At 37.6% G+C, this 19412-nt stretch overlaps 1 protein-coding gene across 4 annotated transcripts in view; it reads right to left on the bottom strand.

The window, feature by feature from the left end:
* The window catches only part of LOC139740903 (3'-5' exoribonuclease HELZ2-like), a 71898-nt gene extending 53243 nt beyond the window's left edge, over positions 1–18655 (bottom strand). For 2 of the 4 annotated variants that reach the window (XM_071651523.1, XM_071651662.1), the window contains exons 1-6: positions 18488–18655; positions 9703–9787; positions 8976–9024; positions 5015–5242; positions 1824–1896; positions 985–1130 (exon numbers count right to left, since the gene is read on the bottom strand). In XM_071651523.1, coding sequence (XP_071507624.1) covers positions 985–1130; positions 1824–1896; positions 5015–5242; positions 8976–9024; positions 9703–9764 — 558 coding nt within the window. In that variant the 5' untranslated portion in view covers positions 9765–9787; positions 18488–18655. Of the gene's footprint in view, positions 1–984; positions 1131–1823; positions 1897–5014; positions 5243–8975; positions 9025–9702; positions 9788–12758; positions 12796–18487 lie in introns of those variants that run through there. The other 2 variants (XM_071651594.1, XM_071651734.1) reach the window with 2 other exon arrangements.
* Between the last annotated feature and the right edge of the window lie 757 nt (positions 18656–19412).

Genomic DNA, 19412 nt, shown 5'->3' with positions numbered 1-19412 from the left:
TTACTTGAATAAACCCACAAAATCAACAACTTCCAAACCAACATTCTGCCAGTGACATCATGTGTCAATCATTGCTAAAGAAAATGATTTACAAAAAGCATTGGAATGCCCTTTCCCTAGAAAAAGCATAACTGATATGTTTCCCTGTGTTTCTGTTGAATAATCATAAATCAAAAAGTGTATCACCCAGAACTGTTTCTAATTTGTGTGCCATATTGTACTAGTATTATGTTGAATCCCATCATACAATATTTCATCTGATGGCACTCAAAATTCGCATTCCAGCAGAATTTGATAAAGTCACAACTTATGAATGGGTACCGCAAAATGAATGTTCATTAGTTCTTCATAATTAAATCACATTTTTCCACAAACTTTCACATGAAAATTCCTGACTTCTGGAACCCATTTCATAAAAAAACTGATATGATAGCAACTCTTGATGGAATGGCAATTGTCATAGTAATGAGAAGAATCCAGCTTCCTGATTGGCTGTTGCTACTGGAAGTTGCCATTCCAGCAAGAGTTGCTATCCTAAAATCTTTCATGAAATGGGGCCTAGGTATCCTAAATTAACCTAAATAATTGGACAAAAACATCTTAATAACAAAGCCTCAAATATGATGAGCGTTCTAACCAACCACTTTGAACCAAGAGGTAGAAGGGAAAAAAAAATGTATGAGTAGATGAGTCAAATACTGTATACGCCGAATATTTTGTGAGGTTTTTATTTTCACGAATTTCGCGAGTCAGCTGCTATTCGCGAAATTAAAAACACGCGAAAATATTGACTCTAATGCCAATATGAATGTGACGTACGCGTATACATTTCTCCGTTCAGTACAAGACTCCACAATCGCAAATTTAACCATCCGCGAAATTGCCAGGAATTCCTGATTCACGAAAATTTAGACTGGTGAAATATATGGCGTATACTGCAGACTTTTCTACGTGTCTCATATCAATGACGAAGTGGTATGGTACCATTTGTCTTGGAGCCAGTCTCAGAAGCTGATGGTGACATTCTCGCAGCTTGGCTGCCACCCTCTCGGAAGGAGGCTTACTCAGGAGTGCACGTTTAAATTCAATGACAGATGTGAGAGTCTGCCGCTCGTCACATTCCCATGACACTGCACAGAGAAAACAAAAACAAAAAAAAAGCAAATGTTGACAGTGACTCAACAAAACTTAAACTATTCCAGTCTACAGATTCCACACTTTAAACTGATCTCTCTACAACTAGAGGATAGCATTCTGATCCTTCCTTTTCCCCATGCCCCTCTTCTTTGCTTCTTCATAAACTCATTTCTTCTTCCCTTTCCTTCATCCTCTTCCTTTTTTTTCCCTCTCTCTTTCTCTTCCCAATATTCTCTCAATGTTCTCTTCCTCCTCCCAAGTCTGTGATCTCATAAAACTGGTGCTACTGTCAGTTTACAAGGACCTGCCTGCATAGATGTACATCTCTACAAAACAACCATCTTCCATTCTGTAGCAAGTTCCTTGGAAGGCATCTCCGCCTTGGTTTGTTCTAGTTATTGGCTTGAGTGACTTGTACAATCATACCTAAACATTGACCAGACTAACTGCTACGATTGCAAACACACATACACATTCAGAACAGCAGCTGAGTATGCCACCACACTGAATGAACAATACCTCAGAATGCACACCCAACACTGTTTCAAGGACCTACATGTAAATATGAAATGTACTGTATCATGTGCTGGTTAATGACACATGCAAAATGTTTGAATTCGGTATTTGTACCCAAATTTTCTCAGAGCACAACACTTGTGTAGTAGGTTTCAACAGGGATGACTCACCGTTTTGTACACTGCATTTGGCAATTTGAAGGAAACGCACGCAACAATCTGGCCTTCCGGTATGTCCATTTGCCTAGAGAGGTGAAAGAAATTATAAAAAGTGATTAAAAGTTTCAATTGGCTGGTTTACTGAGGTGATCAAGTTAGCAGATTTATTTTTTCTTCAAATTGTTTAGGAAAATGTGATAATTTTTGTTTGATTCTCATATTCTTATCGAAAATTTCATTACTTGGAATCAAGTTTGCAGCATTACCGGTAGTTCCAAACTCATCTGCTAGTTTACAAATGACGCACGTGTCGAAGTGCTTGAGTCAGAATTGTGCACATAATGCAACTATGGAATGCTTAACCCACAAAGCAAAGCCGAGTGCGTTTAGGCTAAATTCCATAGTTACCGCATGCACACTATTCCGACTGACGCAAGAAAAGACAAGTGCGTCATCTGTGTTACAGAATGCCATATTTAGGGATATTTTTCTTGCCAAAGTCAATTTTTCTATCATGTTACCCAATGGCAAATTTACTGGATGCATTTCCACTTGGCTTGCCACAGACAAGAGCCCGAAAATCATGCATCCACTACTTCAAAACCATGCATCCAGTATTTACTAGATGCATGATTCTTAGCCAAAAGGCGACTTGTACTGAGTGCACAAACGCTTGCTTGATGCGTGAACCTTTGCTACGTGTACAAGTGCGCATACTCTTGCTAAAGGTGCGCTATTAACATGTTTACCACTGTGACCCAGCATGCAGCCAGCAAAAAAAAAATCAACATATAGCTCTCGACGAATGAGATTGCAGGATTCTCACTACCAATTCTATAATACATGATTGCATGAAAGAGCTTCACATGATTACATGCATTTTCAACTATTTCAAAATGTTGGCATATTCGATACTCCTACGGTAAATACTATTTGGAATACATTGTATATGACATCACTTTTTCCAAATAGGACACTACCCTGTTAAATGATGTAGCAATTGTGACCAAAGATTATAAACAAGCTGCACTGCAGTGGTGCACTATAATCTTTGACTGTTACATCATGATCATTCACGCTTCGTAAGGTCACTGTAGTATCCCTCCATAACATCACATCCACCACATGACTTCTCATCTCATTTTTTCCCTTCTTAGGGCCCTGGTGCCTCTAATAGCACTATAATGGAGTCCCCTCTCCCCATAGTTTTAAGCAGAAACTCTCAAGGACAATCATATCTGCATCCTAATTCAGGCAGTCCTTGGGCAAGCTCTCCAGTGTCAAAAGTAACACTTGCATGATGTACGAACATACACTGTATGTACAATGTATTTAACTTGAATATAAAATATAAGTATTTAAACCGACCTACCACTCTCTAAGTTAACTGTTGCTTTGACAGTATAAGTAATTGTGGTGGGGCTGGAGTTATCTGGTATTTGAATTGCAAGCATTTCAAAATTATTTGAAAAATACATTGACAAAACATATGACTATCATACTAATATCAACAATTCACCATTGACAGAAATATCCAATCATGACAATTAAATATATCAATGAATAGGTTTAGAATCATGAATTCAGGAAATTGCTGAGAAATAGGCACATGTAACTTAAAGAGGGCACTCAAGAAATCCTTTTCATCTAATAGGCCAGTGTGACATCTACATCTGCACCCACAGATACACTGACACTACTGCCTATAATTCAAATATAAAAGGCACTGAAATAACAGGGTAATTTCAGCAAGCAGTCACCTTTCTTGAATAAAGTGTACTTGTTTATACAAATTTAAATCATTGCATCTGGACATACTGTTTCAAATTCTGAGGACAGTTTCATGCCAATCCTGGATGCTTCATCAGCCCATCTGATCAGTAATTCCTGTTTGCAATAATTTGATTTTGTACCTTTATTGACCATTACCTGGCTGAAGCCAAACTTACATCAATTGCTTACACAATTGTAATTATTTCTGGTTTTTATTAGTGGAGGTCTCGGGTTCGAATCCCGATGGAATCCCATTTTCTTTGCTCAATTCTCCACTAATAAATAATATTCATTTTTGGTAAGAATAATATTAATTTTTGGTCAGTTTTTTTGTTTGTGTTTTTACATACTCAAAAAGCTGCATCACTTTGATGATCTCTCACATTTATCTCCAAGTTGAATTATCCTTCGGGTTTATGCCAGGTTCAATTGCGTGTGTGTCACACACAATAACACACTGCTATAGCTTCTGACCATTCGAGCATTGAGAATTTAGGGTTTCTAGGATGAACACTGAACTAGGGCTTTCTATAGCTCAGTCGGTAGAGCACCGGGCTAGCATCCAGAGGTCTTGGGTTCGAATCCTGATGGAATCCCATTTTCTTTGCTCAAGTTTCCACTAATAAATGATATTCATTTCTGGTCAGTTTTTCTGTTTGCATAGTTTATTTCTGGTTTTGTCAATGATTTTCACCATTAGCCAGGTTCTATAGCTTCTTACATTTTTTAGCCAAAGAAGGGTTTACTCCATAAAGGGAGACAAAGGAGAATGAAAATTCATCTCTGGGTTTTCAAGAAAAAGATGAAAATGTACAATTTTTTATAGGTTGCGTCTTTGCGTAATCTAAAGCTGCTTTTCTACACGGCACAGGGAAGGGAACGTCCAGTGAAAATCTGTCATGGGGTTCTCAAGAAGAAGATGAAAATGTACAATTTCGGCCCCATTAGAGCCCCTCCCTACCCTTCTCCCCTGGGTCCCAAGGGGGGCACCTCTGATTCCGCCATGAACAAACCTGAAACTACAGTCATCGATGTACTAACTCATAATATTAACTTAGCTCTATCACTTTTAGTTCTAGAGACAAAGATTTTTTAAAATTCCTTAATTTTGGGGAGTTTACGCCCCCCCCCCCCCCCCCCCCCCCCCCTGTGGGCGCCAGGTGAAGAGCGATCGCAATAGCTCACTTTAGCCTTCGGCTCAGGTGAGCTAACAAGGAAATGCTTGGGCACACACATTTGATTCTACATGGCACGTAAAGAAGTTGGATCAGATGAGGGTTAGTACAGAGAAGTTGAGATGGATCCATCAAAGTGCTGATTGTTGCTCTTCAAATAACCTCTTCCCTGCCACTGGCTAATTTGTTATAAAAGGCCCATTTCTACTACTAACAGAAAAAAAAATCATAATATTGTGGCATCAGACAACTTACCAAAAGTATACAAGCATGTGCATGTCTGATATATGCCCTTTCTCGCCCCTTCTCATGTCTCTGTCCTCCAGAGTAGTCATCTTCCAGTAATATATTATACAGCTGCAGGCAATCAACAAATAACCTGGCTGCAGTATGCAATATGGCTGTATCCTGCAGCTTCACACCTTCCTTCAGCAAATATTCTGCTTCTGCCTGCAAAGTTGCTATGAAGTCAAGGATCCATCTCTGAAAAAAAGAGGCGATGAGGTAATGACATGTCAAACTGCATAAATAAGAGCTATGTCTGGACTTGTATTTGCACTTGTGTCGAAAGACCTGCTAATGCATCATATTTCTCTCACACTGACACTGCATAATTGAGAAATGCATTTTTTGGCAGTTTTTCTATTTGGAATGAAGAGAGAAGTCCATGAATTGTTCATGTTGATATCGTGAGAGAAAACAGCAAAAGTCTTCATTAGAATCTGACCTCATATACAGTAATCAGAACATGGGAAGAGAGACTCCATGGTCAAGCTGTATTCAACTTTATACTGTACAGTTGAACCTGCCTTAGCGGCCACCTGTCTATAGCGACCACCTGTCTATAGCGCCCACTGAAAAATCCCCGCGAGAGAAAAGCCCTGCTAAAGACCCTGTGTATAGCGGCCACCTGTCTAACGCAGCCAGCGGCCACAAATTTTGTTTCCCGCAGTAGATTTTAACCTGTCTATAGCAGCCAAAAACCCAATGGAGCCATAGCCGAGCCGATAATTTAGTGTTTTTCTGCTCTGTAGACAAGCGGGCAACATTCAGTGATTGACACTGCTGCATTCATCCCTCATTCAGTCATAATAATGCACTAGTGTTAAGCTTTCTTCACGACAATACACATACTACTGTGCAACAATTTCATATACACCGGCATGATTAAATGCATGAAACACACGGTGTGTACACATGTACACACATACATGTACATGTAAGGATACAACGATGATACATGTACATGTAAGGATACAACGATGATACATGTACATGTAAGCAATGCACACAAAGTTGGATTACCTGTCTATAGCGGCCACCTGTCTATAACAGCCAATTTTTTCGTCTCCCTTGGGTGGCCGCTATAGACAGGTTTGACTGTATCTATCATATTGTATGCAAGCATAGTATTTGATGAATCAGGACATGTAAGACTATTCAGCAAAGAGTTAAAGATACCATCTAATAACCAAAGGAATGGAATGAGACATTCATGATAAGCATTAAAATCCCTTGTCAAAAAGAATTAATGACTTTCAACCTCATATAAAAAATTACACTGCATTTGTGTCACAGAAGGCATTATTCTGGTGTGTTGTTGAGTTTGCAAACATCAGTTGATGAGCAAGATCTGTGAAATAAAACTCAAGTTACAAAATGATTATATTGGTGTATGCAGCAGAGAAAAATCAAGCAAACAGAATGGTAAAAATTTTATCAAAGTCTGGCATGTACTGCAAAACTGGATATTTTCGCACAATTAATATTTCAAGCATGGCCAGGTAAGATGAGTTTCGCATGTTTTTAATTAAGCAATTAAAGACATCAACTAGCAATTGGAAGAGATGGCAGGCAAAAATATTTGCTTGCTTGTGTTTTCAGACTAGTTTCTGCTTGTGTGAAATGCACAAAAATGTCAACATTTACTGTAGTAGGAAAGTTGTAGAAAGGTTGTTTACACAAGACTGCCTTATTTGTTGCAACCACATAACAAATGTGCAATCAAATAACGCAATGAAATCAATCACCTTCAGTTTATACACAAAACTATCTTAAAACTAGAAATGTCACTACGGCGACTGGTGTATGCCTCCGCCATAATGCATGGTTCTCCTAATAGGTCTATAGTACAATGTCCTAACAATGTGTGATGACAGTTTCACACAATTGGCAAAATATTAAAATAACAGGTTTGCCACAAATGTGCTGAATGTTCACTTTCCTAGAACTAGGTTCAATTGGATGAATGATTAAAATGTCAGAGTGCAGGTATTTGGGGGAACTGATGATTTTTACTTGACTTTTGACCCTTTTATAAGTTTATGCATTGAGTAATTTTCAAGGTATTGAGAAAAAGTATAATTTCAGTATCAAATGGTAAAATAGTATTATCTAAACCTGGCCTTTGACCTTTGACCCCACAGTTCCAAAGAGAATCACTGTTAGGTAGAACATGCACAAATATGTAAGTTTAATGATAATACCTTGAGTTACTTTCGAGATATGGAGGAAGAAGTGCAATTTAGCCCTTTCATTTGACCTTTGACCTTTTGACCTTTGACCTTTTGGCAAGAAACTTCCCACAGAATATATATTGGGTTATACATGCATACATCAAGTTTAAAAAAAATCCTTCAGGCATTGCATAAATATAAGGAAAGTAGTGATATTTTGAGGAGTTGACCTTGACCTTTGACCCATGACCTTTGACCCATGACCCCCAACTTCCCTAGATAATCACTGCCCATCGGTACATGCATATATACTAAGTTCCATGAAGATACCTTGAACCATTTGTGAGATATGGAGAAAAACATGGAATTTCAACCTGTTTTTCACAAAATAACCTGTGACCTTTGACCTTTGACCCCGTGACCCTAAAATCCAAACAAAGTATTATTCCCCCCCCCCCCCCCCCCCCCCCCCCAGGATATACCCTCATACCAAGTTTGATGCAAAACCACGTCACGGTTCTTGAGATATCATCAAAAACAAAACGGGACGGACGGACGGACAGACGTACGGACGGACGGACGGACGACCCGAAAACATAATGCCTCCGGCCACTTCGTTGGCGGAGGCATAAAAATGATTTGGCAACTGCAACCACTACTCCCTTAAAAGTACTTGTCATATCATCACAAAAAATCAAAGTGACCAGATATTTTTCCTGATTTCATTGCAGAAAAGAAATTCATTAGAGATTAATGTGCAGGTTAGTGGGAGACGTATGAAAGCTGACATCATTGCTTGATGAAATTTGCATATGTGGTTCCAACTGAAATCAGTTTTATGAAAACATTGTGGAATTTCACAATCACAGAGCCTCCTAACTCAGAATGAAATGAAATTCCCTGTCATTCATACTAGTATTTGTTTGCTCTTTCTACAAAATCTATATGGGGAGTGGATTTTATTGCTTGAAAAAAGTTTTGGTTAACTGTGAATTTTACAGCTTAATCTAACTTGCAGCAACAATAATCTTCATAAATTAAAAATTCTGTAAAAAAAGTGAAATAAATAATTTTACAGTAGTGTGCTTAATTAAAACAGACAGATCTCACTTAATTCAAAACAAACGGTGGGGCTAGTGCTCATCGGAGTATCTCAAGTTCACCCTGCACATTCTTGCAGACTATTACATTTCATCAGAATTTAGCAAACTTGGGGGGGGGGGCAATTGTGTTTATAATTTGTATTTTATCACACTGGTAACAATACCTGCCAAGTGTGTAGAAATCTATGTGTTTTCTAAAAGAAGATCAAAATGTGAAAACTGGCCCCCAATTTGGTCCTGACCTCCAGGGGGACCACACGTAGATGTGCCACGAACAAACGTGAATGCATACTCACTAATATACTTACTCGGAGCATTTTTGGTTTAATAAAATACTTTTAAAGAATATCTGATTTGGGGGTTCTGGGCTCTCTTGTAATTCCAGGGGAGGACCCCCAAACACAGGCATACACCTCTATATAGTAGGTGCATACATACATACATGCATACATACATGAATACATATAAATAATAAACACACACACATACATATAAAATCATACTGTTTCCACTAATGTACATTGTTTTCTTTCTCTCACAAGCAATGTGAGTACAGATTCATTTCACCTATTTTATCCTCACTAAAATGCACAACTGACTAGAACACAGAGATATTCATTAAAAAACATACAAATCATAAAATATAGTTACCAATACCTCTGATTGTAAGTCATGATAAATCCTCCACCTGCAGACAACCACAGAACTGAAAGAATAAATGTGAAGATGTCAGTACCATAGGATTGGCATCCATAAGTTATCAATCCAGTAATTTGATGAATGTCTGTTATTATTATACAGGAATTTCCTGTTACAAGTTTTCCACAATCAGTCAAGTCCTTTGAATTTCACAGACCATTGACACATTATCAGTGGCATAAATGCATTTGGACAACCAAATATCTGCATACTTTCATTTTGGTAATCATATCGCACAAAATGTACAAAAGCTACTCTATGATTATTTAATATTCCACACATATAGCAGACAGCAAATTGAAAAAAAAAAAAAAAAAAAAAAAAAAAATGCTTGAAGCTGCCAATACAATATAGTCATTCATACTGTTTCATAGAAAATTGAAAAAGTAACAGTGCTGAATGAAATAAAATGTAATTTATGCAGAAGTAGTCACTTTTGTCATCCAATTCTGTGATTTAATACTAAAAGGGATCATAGCTCAAAGGCACAACATTCACCAAGAGGAATTATGAGGAACAATGACCCTGTACATAGCATAGGGCCTACTGATGGAAGAAAATATCGCAGTGAAAACAAGTTTGGCCATCCTACATTCAAAAACATGATTGTCACTGCAATGATCTTGTACATTGTCTTGAAAAAGGTATTTACACATAACATGAAATATTCAAGCTTTGAACTTACGCTTCATCAAATAATTCTGCAATTCGGGGATGTATGTGATGTCTCTGTAGCTGTTGCTCCATGCCTCCTATCCCTCAGCCTATACCTATTGTCAGTATTCAGTATGAGAGCAAATTATACAGTTAACAAATCAAATAAAAAAAAGAGGAAGAGAGAAGTGACACATACATTGCACGTACAGGAATTACTATCAAAATGAGTAACAACAACAAAAATTCCATTGGTTCTTTCATTATAAAATATACAAACATGGTTTCTACTAGTTTACAAGTTGTACAGCACTAGAGTTCTATATTTTACTTAAATTGCACACTACATTAGTTTTACCAAAATTAACAACAAACTTTCATCAACAATTTTTTGGCAGAAAAATATGTGACCATGCATCACAAAAACCAACAAAAAGTTGCAAGGACTATTTTTATATGTGAGGACTCAAATTATGTGAAAAGGGTATAAACCCTCTCAATCTTGAGTTTTCCCTATTTCCTGAAACCTTTGAGCAAATTCTTCTTCAAAATTATTCGAAAGTTCGGTATCATAAAATGAACAGATATTGAGCTTTAGCAGTTTTCTGGAACATTTTTTGGTAGAATAGTGTGATTGATAGGCACATTTTAGAGGCCTCTCTTCATTTCTTTAATACCCTGTACACACATTTTTAACCCTAATAACTTTTGAAAGGATGATATATAGTCGCTTTGACAGTTAGTATTACTCATGAATAAAATGTGCTAATAGAGCATGTTCAATTTCGTCCCATAGATTCATTGCACAGTTAGCACGGCTTGGTAAGATTAAGCGCTTTACTTTAAAGGAAACAACAACCCAAAGAGAAATGAGGACCGAGTGAAAGCAGAAATAGTAGGACACATCAGTGAAAGTTTGAGGAAAGTCAGACAAGCAATGCAAAAGTTATGCATTTTTAAAGTTTTGGTGTTGTAACCGCTGGATGAGGAGAATACTAAAGGTTTTTATGCCTGATAGTGATGTCATGTGTAGACAACAATATGAAGACAATATAGATATTCTAGAGGAAATTTCACAAAAAATCATTTTTCTAGCATAATGAAAGAGCACTTGACTTACCGCTTTTAGAAAGCATGTGAGTGTAAGTAAAAGCATAATTCTGGGCAAAGCACCACGATAACGCTATTACGTTTGGCAAGTGTTAAATATTGATTCTAAAAATGTCAAGGTTCCATGACTCTCTCATAGCTCATACACTCATCACACCATTCTGGTCAGCTTGTTATCTAGACTAGGGCCTGGTAGAGGCCAAACCAGTTAATAGACATCTCAAACGTTACAGTTTCTTGCAAATTTACCTAACCCTGAATCACCCCGATAAATCATGGCACTATGGAAAAAGACATTAGCTCCATACATCATACCATGGACCTACTACACATGGACTATGAACAGAGGTGGAGATCTTTCTTTGAAATTTGAAATTGCTTTAGCGATGATTTTGCAATATACACTAACATGTTACAACTGCACACATGCATTTTTCTTGATTTAAGAAAGTTAACGTTAGAGACGTGTATCTTCTGCGCATGTAGTTTTTAGATTTCTCAAAGCACCGTCTTTTTTTATCTAACGTTAGGCCTAATGTTAGGCTGGCTGTCAGTGGGCAACACTGGATCAGAGCAGGAAAGCATGTTCAAAATGCTTTTGTGACACTTTTGACAGAAACACTAACAGGTGCACGTATTAGTTTCTAATTAACGAGCGATACAACGGTTAGTAGGTCCATGGTCATACAGAGCCTCGGCTACACTGAGCTGACCCTGTATTGATGTCTTAATTGTGACTAAACTAACTGTTAGGTCTAACGTTAACTGTTAGATCTACTATTAATAGATCTAACGTTAAATCAAATCACACAGATACTTTTTTGTTTTTGTTTTATCGTCAGTCACAGAAAATAGAATGATTAGACCCTATCATGTGCCATGTGGGGTTGTGTTTCCGGACACTTAAGTTCGCGAGTGAAAACTTACCTATTTTACATAGAATATGCACCCTTCTTCACCTCAAAGACCGACACTCCTTCAACTGGGTGCGTCATTTTCATTACACTAGCAGACGCACACTTACATTACAATACGCGTCCGGTCCCACAACGCTTGGCTTGGTCATATTATGCCATGGTCTATTCAACATGGCATGTAATGTATGCCAAAATCAAATCTCTAACGTTAAACATGCAAAAGTCCAACACTGCACAGTTATAAACTTTAACTGTTAACGTTAGATCTTAGATCTAAAGATATCTAACATGTTAGACTCTGCATGAGCATTACTAGACTTTAACGTTAGATCTTATTAGCAAACTGAGTGTAGCAGCATCTTAACATTAAATTTACTAACGTTAGTTAGCATTTACGTAGAAATTGCCTAACTGTACGTTAGGGCTTAATCGAGGGTGCCGGGTGGCAAGCAAGTCAGTCTCCTATTCAAACTGCATGAGCGACCTGTATTTGCACTTGCAAGTTGCAGGTCTTGATAACCTCTAATATACGATTACACGAATATCTCACCATTTCTTGGTTCTGACGTGACATGCATGATTTCTTTGGTAATGTGCAAATGAAGTGTATTCAAATGACGAGTCATTGCGTTGGAAGTTTTTTCAGCAAGACGATTTCATAACTGCCACCGAACTCATGAACTGCAATTAGTGCAAAGCCCGTCAACTGGCGCTCCTAGTGAGTATAGTAGTAGCGTTATAGCTAGCTTGCTAGGCTAGAGGTAGGCGCACTACACTGCATGCATGCATCACATGCACGTAAACGGTCACGGCGAGATGGGTAAATGGTTGACTGGGGTACCGCCGGCGCGGTGCGGGGGTGATTTATGTACGAGGGCCCCCGGAGCTGTGAACTGCGACTGGCATAAAATTATGCGTATCGATAGCCCATATCGCCATACACACGATAACCGTGAGCGGAGCAGACGACTCATAATGACATGAGGCCTCGGAGCTCGGAGGCGCCCGAGTTGAAAAAGAAGAAGAAAGAAACATGAGCAAAGGATAATGGTTACTGTACATGTTAGAAGCAGATGGGGGAGCTGGAGAAGGAGGAGTTTCCTTCGGGTTTTCTTCTACAGTCACTGATATGGAGAGCTACCGATCAATGGGCGCCTAGCAGCCTACTACAGACACGTATAGCATGCAGTATGTCGCAGCAAGGTTGGGGAATCCCACAAACACAATCAAGCGGAAACGGGATCCGGGGAATCCCCACTCCGCCTCTCCCTCTCTCTCCCTCTCTCTCTCTCTCCCCTCCCCTCCCCCCCCCCCCCCCCAACCACCACCATGCACACACTCCGTTCGTATTCTTTATTCGCACGAGTTTCGTTCAGTGATACAGGACACATATGACACAGAACGTGATACACACACAAAAACAAACAAACACCAGTCTGAGTCACAAATTCAATAGCAGCTGGTCTTCAGTATGCTGTTTGATCACATAGGCCCTACATTCCATGTACAATGTATGCACACACACAAACAGTGCGAAACCCCAGGAACTCTGAGGTTGTTGTTGTTGTTGTTGTTTTGTGTTTTAGAAGCGTTTTCCACTCTCTTTAGAATATTTACGCCACAAACAGAAGTATATTCTCGACAAACAGACAAACAGAAGAATATTCTCGATCCAGCCGCTTTCATTATAAAGCTCACTCAAGATTGTAAATTGATGATAAAAACAGTATTCCAAACAAGGGGTTTTTAGTATAATTTAATTGGCATTATACCCGACGTGGTAACGTTCAGTTGATTTGGTCCAATGTAACATTCGACTACCGTTACATAATTTCATAGATGCGTGATAACACTAAGTATAAGAAATCATACTCGCCGGATGCAGTCTCGATTTTTGTTTGACAGAGCCATCTTTACAAAGATGTTTCCGCCATTCCTCGGGTCCTTGTTTGTGGGTCTTGTTTGTATGTTTGTTTTCGCTTGTTTTTTTTTTTTCCTATAATCTGTAGAAGTAGTCCTGGAGCTATTATACTATGTTGCTTTCTTGTTTTGTGTTATCGTTTTGACACAGAGCCGAATTGGGGACAGAGCTTTATTTTTTTTTTCTGTGCGTTTTGGGAATTTGAGTATATCCTGGATGGGGGATATAAATACAGTCCAATCTTTAAGTTTTAGACCTGCTAAAACATCAATAATTTGAATGGTTTTGTTCAATTGATAATGACCGGTGACTTTGAAGGGAGAGAGAGAGATACCGGGGGTGAAATAAGTACGGAATCGTATGCATGACGATTCATGTAAGCCATATGTTGGAATTGGTCCCAGCTTAATCTCATAATTATCAGATCGTATTATCATGAAATTGACCAGCTCGAGCGCTATCACTTGGTCGTACACTTATACAGACGGTCATACTAAATGAAGCTGGGACGTACAAGCTGTCTTTATGATATAGATAATCATGAATGAATATATAGATGAATTAACAAATAAATAAGTAAATAAAAAAATAATCACATTTCTGGAGTTGCCTTTATAGATCTTCGGAAGGCATTTGACACGGTAGATCATGACCTACTTTTACATAAATTAAAGTGTATAGGGTGTAGCAAGACGACTGTAGATTGGTTCAAATCCTATTTAAGTGACAGACAGCAAGTGACGCAATTCAAAGGAGCCAAGTCCTACTCTTCAACTATTAAATTATAGGTGTACCTCAAGGGTCAATTCTTGGTCCCCTTTTATTTTCAATTTATGTCAACAGTCTACCCGAGTGTACTTCAGAAGGTGTTACTCTAGTATATTATGTACGCTGACGATACGACTCTCACTGTCAGTGCTATATGTTATCTGTGGTTTATATACGTTTTGCTATTTAATGTACATATGTTCATTAATATTATTCAGGGCTCCATGGAAGACCATTATTTATTGGTGAATGGGCTACCCTGACAAAAGATTAGAAATGAATAAATAAATAAATAAATTAATTAATTAATCAATCAATTAAAACGCTAATTCCTGCAGTAAAGTGGCATACAATCGTACATGTCATATTGATTATCAGCTCTCGTTGTACACATAGGTGCACTCACGAACGAAAACAAATTCAACCAATGGCCAATCATATTATGTTATCATGTTACAAAATTCCCCACTCCGCTCCTTGCTGAGCGATTCAATTGAACCTTGAACTCAAGGCTCTTAACGCTGTAACATATGATGGCTACTGCTGACAGCAATGAGCTGACGTGCGTGTTTCCACCTTGTAGTGGGGATTCCCACTGTTTACAGCCAGGAATAAACAAAAGATCAGAAAATCTGAGGCTGGCGTTCAGCTTCAGTTCAGTAATATCATCTGAGCTATTATGCCAAATAACAGCCATACAGAAGAAAAGAAAATATAGTCACAAAATGTCGAAAAAAAAAAAGATTCCATCACTAAAACATGAGACGAATAAACATGCCACAATCCTGCTTAGTCTTCGCCAGGAGTGTAGCATGAGGATCAAGATCTTCCAATCAGTTGATGTACTGAAATGCGCTGTGATAAAGAAAAAAAACCAACATAAAACGTGAAATAGTTTGATTGTCTTTCCTTTAGCTCACAGGGGATATTCGAGTTTTAAAACTAAAATAAACAAGACCTTTCTTATTTTTCTTTTATGATGATGATTGCTGTTTGTAGCAGCTGGAAGGCATGATAAATATTGCATGAACCCAGAGACACACAAGCAACTGATCAGATATAAGTGAAAGCGAACATAATGGTAAAAAATGTGACAAATTTAGTTAAGCTTGACTAAACGATCAGAAACACTATGATATTTACATAAAAAGCGAAAAGAGAAGCCAAATAAAGTTAGAGTGTGTTTACAGTAAATCCTACAAAGATTCGAAAGTTCGGGGTTTTAGATCTTCATTCAGTTCCACAAACCTGTGATATCGGCAAGTTGAATGGACTGATGATGTCACTTTCCCTAGTCTTCGATACTAATTATCATTATGTTTCTCATAGGAACTGCAATGTATATCATTAAAGTACGTTATCAATATAGTTTACAGTAACTTTCAATATGATTAGGATTATGATCAACTCACTCATTACATCATTATAATGATCATATTGCAGGTCAGTCTCTATCCATTGGTAATAGTAATTAATTGGTAATCGTTATTCCACAGGTTGTTTTTTTTTATATGAAAATGAAATAAAGTTCGCTATTCCAGAGGTTCGTTATTCCGAAACTTACAAATCCTGCATACCTAGGCTAATCCGAAAATGAAAAAGGGTTGGTTAACCCAAACATTTGTGGCGTTACTTCCAAAGTTCGTTATGCCGATTCATAGTTCCGAAAATGAAATAAAGTTTGCTGTTCAAAGGTTCGTTAAACCGAGAATGAAATAAGGTTCGTTATTCCCAGGGTTTGTTAATAATCCGGAAAAAAAAAGAGAAGATGGGAATAGACGAACTTTCGGAATTACGAACCTATTTGTGGGATTTTTAATGTAAGTGTGACAATTTGAATTTCCCTTTTTTCAAATTCAAAAGCAACACCACAGCTAAATTCATATTTGGCTAATTCTTATACGCTATAACCACTTATCAGAAAATGTGTCACTTCCCTGCAACAGCACAAAAACACAGAGTTTTCATTTGGACTCTGATAAATTAAAGCATCACATACGTGCATTAAACACAGCTGCAGCTATAGGTATATAAGTAAGAATTTAGTCTCGTCTCGGGATTCACGATCTCATTTTAAAGCCTTCTCATTAAAGAATAGTAGTAAAAATATACATATATATATATATATATATATATATATATATATATATATATATTTTATCATCCCCTGTCACTCTGCCAGTCATCAACAATTAACTTTAATCGCTTTGTTTATTTGCTGTGGTGATATTTATGTTCTCCGTGAGAAAAATATAATCTCTTCGACCTTGATATATACGCTCCCCTCATATGTAATCACTTAAACAACGTTTCCGCATTTGGTTTTCATGACATGGAGGTGAGAAAGATATAAATGGTAGAAGAGTCACAAGGAAGTATAGACTCGTGTTTAGGCGATTATCTTTTATATTCCATAGCAAGTCGAAGTCCAAGGGACAAAACACACAGACGCCACACACACGCATGAAGCGACATTAGCATATAATCATACTGGCAGACACATAAGCACATTTTTTCTATTAGCCCGAAGTCACAAAGATATAATGTATATAAATGTAAGTTTAACTTCAATCCATGATTTAAAGTTATAGTTCATAGAGAAAATCTGAACTACACATCTACATCATATATATGTATCATGAGGAGTTTAGTGTTGATGCGAAAAACATAAATATATCAATTTTTATATTTGAGATTACAGCTGAGAAAAAAAAATGAAAACATACATCATAACAATTTAGAAATCTTCAGACATGTTTACAAAAAGTGCATTATCATTGAAAACCTTTTATTTTTCTCTATTAATTTTGATGATGACCTTACTTAAAGATATTTTAAAAAGTGTTTATCTGGGGGTTTTTATCTTGAGGCATGCAATTGCCTAATAATAGTATACCTCATGTCATCACGGTATAATGATATGCATGAAACTCGGAGAAGGAATAAAGTACCATAAAATGAACCTCTCGTCAACTACCTTAGTAAATGTTATTAATTTATTTATCTAATTAGTTATTCCGTTCTATTTTCACATGGTAGCCCTTTAAGTAAAATAAACAAACAAACAAACAAAAACTTATATACAAAGAGGACCGGCACAAAAACAAAACAAAATACATAAACAATACAAAGTTAAAAATAAAGCAAACAAAAGTACAGTAGATAATAAATGTCATATGTTTTATATATACATATATACAGACTGTACATAAGTATACGTATATGTATATCATATTTACACATATTATATGCGTATAATAATGATAATGTATGTATATCATATAACATATCACTGACATTTTGTCGTATTGACTTCATGCTATATGAACGTGCTCCCATATTACCTGCATGCTCGTTCGGACAAGCTTGCTTATCTACCTAGATATAGGGCTTTTATCTGTCTGTACACACACACACAGACACACACACACACAAACACACACACACACACACACACACACACACACACACAGTGCCATGCATCTACTGCCCTGGACAATATTGCGCCGTACCCGCTACACGAAAAGCAGTAAAAGATTCATGTGATATCGATAGATTTCAAGACAAGGTCGCTCTTAAAGGACCTGTGCAATGTATGCCCGCTGACTCGTGTTTATTTATTTTTTGCTTTTGTTATTCCATTTTTGTTCTTTTGGCGGACCCAAGTAATCAGGAAAAAAAAACAGCAGAAATATAATATATACTATTTAATATAATATGACACATATCATACTCTTCTGACCTGTACACAGTGTTGATCAGAGTATAATCAAGTAAAACAACGATGTAACATGCATTTTCTACTGTATAGGTCCTACTACATGATACAGGAAACGCGCCATGCACACGAGGAGACAGATCACAAAATGGGCGAAAAAATAACGCACAGTAACTGGTTTATGTATCGAGCAGTTGCTGTGTGTAGCTGATGCATGCACAGTTTGTTTATGATAATATGCCTGGATTATGCATAAGCTCAATGATGATGTTGGAATGTTTTTTAAAGGGGCGTAGGAGGAGAACCACCTTACTAATGACATGATTCTATGAAAGCAGGAGAGTGTTTACATGCGACTGAATGCAATAAACATGATACTTACTCGACTAGGCATGATTCGCAGGCAATCTCCTCAGTACTGGTAACGGTGATGATGAACAAACTCACTACGTGCAGACAGAAATTCTGGAAACGCTGATTACTGAAGAGAATCTGACCAGGCAATCGTTTCGACGTTCTTTCCGTTTGTAGCGACGATACATCTCTGGGCCTTCAACGATGAACGGGGAATTTATAAATGGAAGCTAGTCTAGATTATAGACTGCTTTACAACCATGTATTAGATAGTTTACAGCATAGCATGCACTAGCTCAACGTTTATTTGATAAGAATTGGTTTTTAAATGGCCACGACTTTATTAGGATCTCTTTGTTTCACCTTGTTTTTGGATATCTCGGCCACTTCAAAACCTATTTTCATCAATGTTGAACTTTTAATACCCCTTAGAATTGCATGCTTTTTGATATCTCATAGAGTGGTTTCTGAATATCTCGCAAAACGATAAAAGCTAAATCCTCACCTCAACCAGAACTGTACACACCCTTTAAACTTTGAACGGTACAATGATGGCATCTCTAGAATCGGTTCATCCGAAAAGATTTTAGAAATTGCGAATTTACCCTGCTTGAAGGATATTGGTATGGCGTGTTGTGCATTTGAACGAAAAATATAAAGAGTTTAGAATTTAGACTACTCAAAGCAAACGCTGATGGCGCAATCGATAAGATGCTGGGGAATCCCAAGAAAGCCAGTGAGATTGCAGAGTGTTCTGACCTGGCGACAGTCACGACATACGGTATCGGAGGAACTCACATGCAGTGTTTTGTACAAATCGACCAGCCCGAGCTCCATAAACGGACAGAATACTGAGATAAATCGCAGAAATATTGCTAGAAAATAAGCCATATCAGTAGTCTTTCACAAGGATCACTGAACGTAGATTTAGCTGAACCCCCCCCCCCTTGCGA

The sequence above is a fragment of the Diadema antillarum genome, unplaced genomic scaffold (genome assembly GCF_040938485.1).
Source record: "Diadema antillarum isolate AM-2024a unplaced genomic scaffold, OU_Dant_1.0 scf00000003, whole genome shotgun sequence".
NCBI lineage: Eukaryota > Metazoa > Echinodermata > Echinoidea > Diadematoida > Diadematidae > Diadema > Diadema antillarum.
This window is presented reverse-complemented; position numbering and strand designations above follow the sequence as displayed.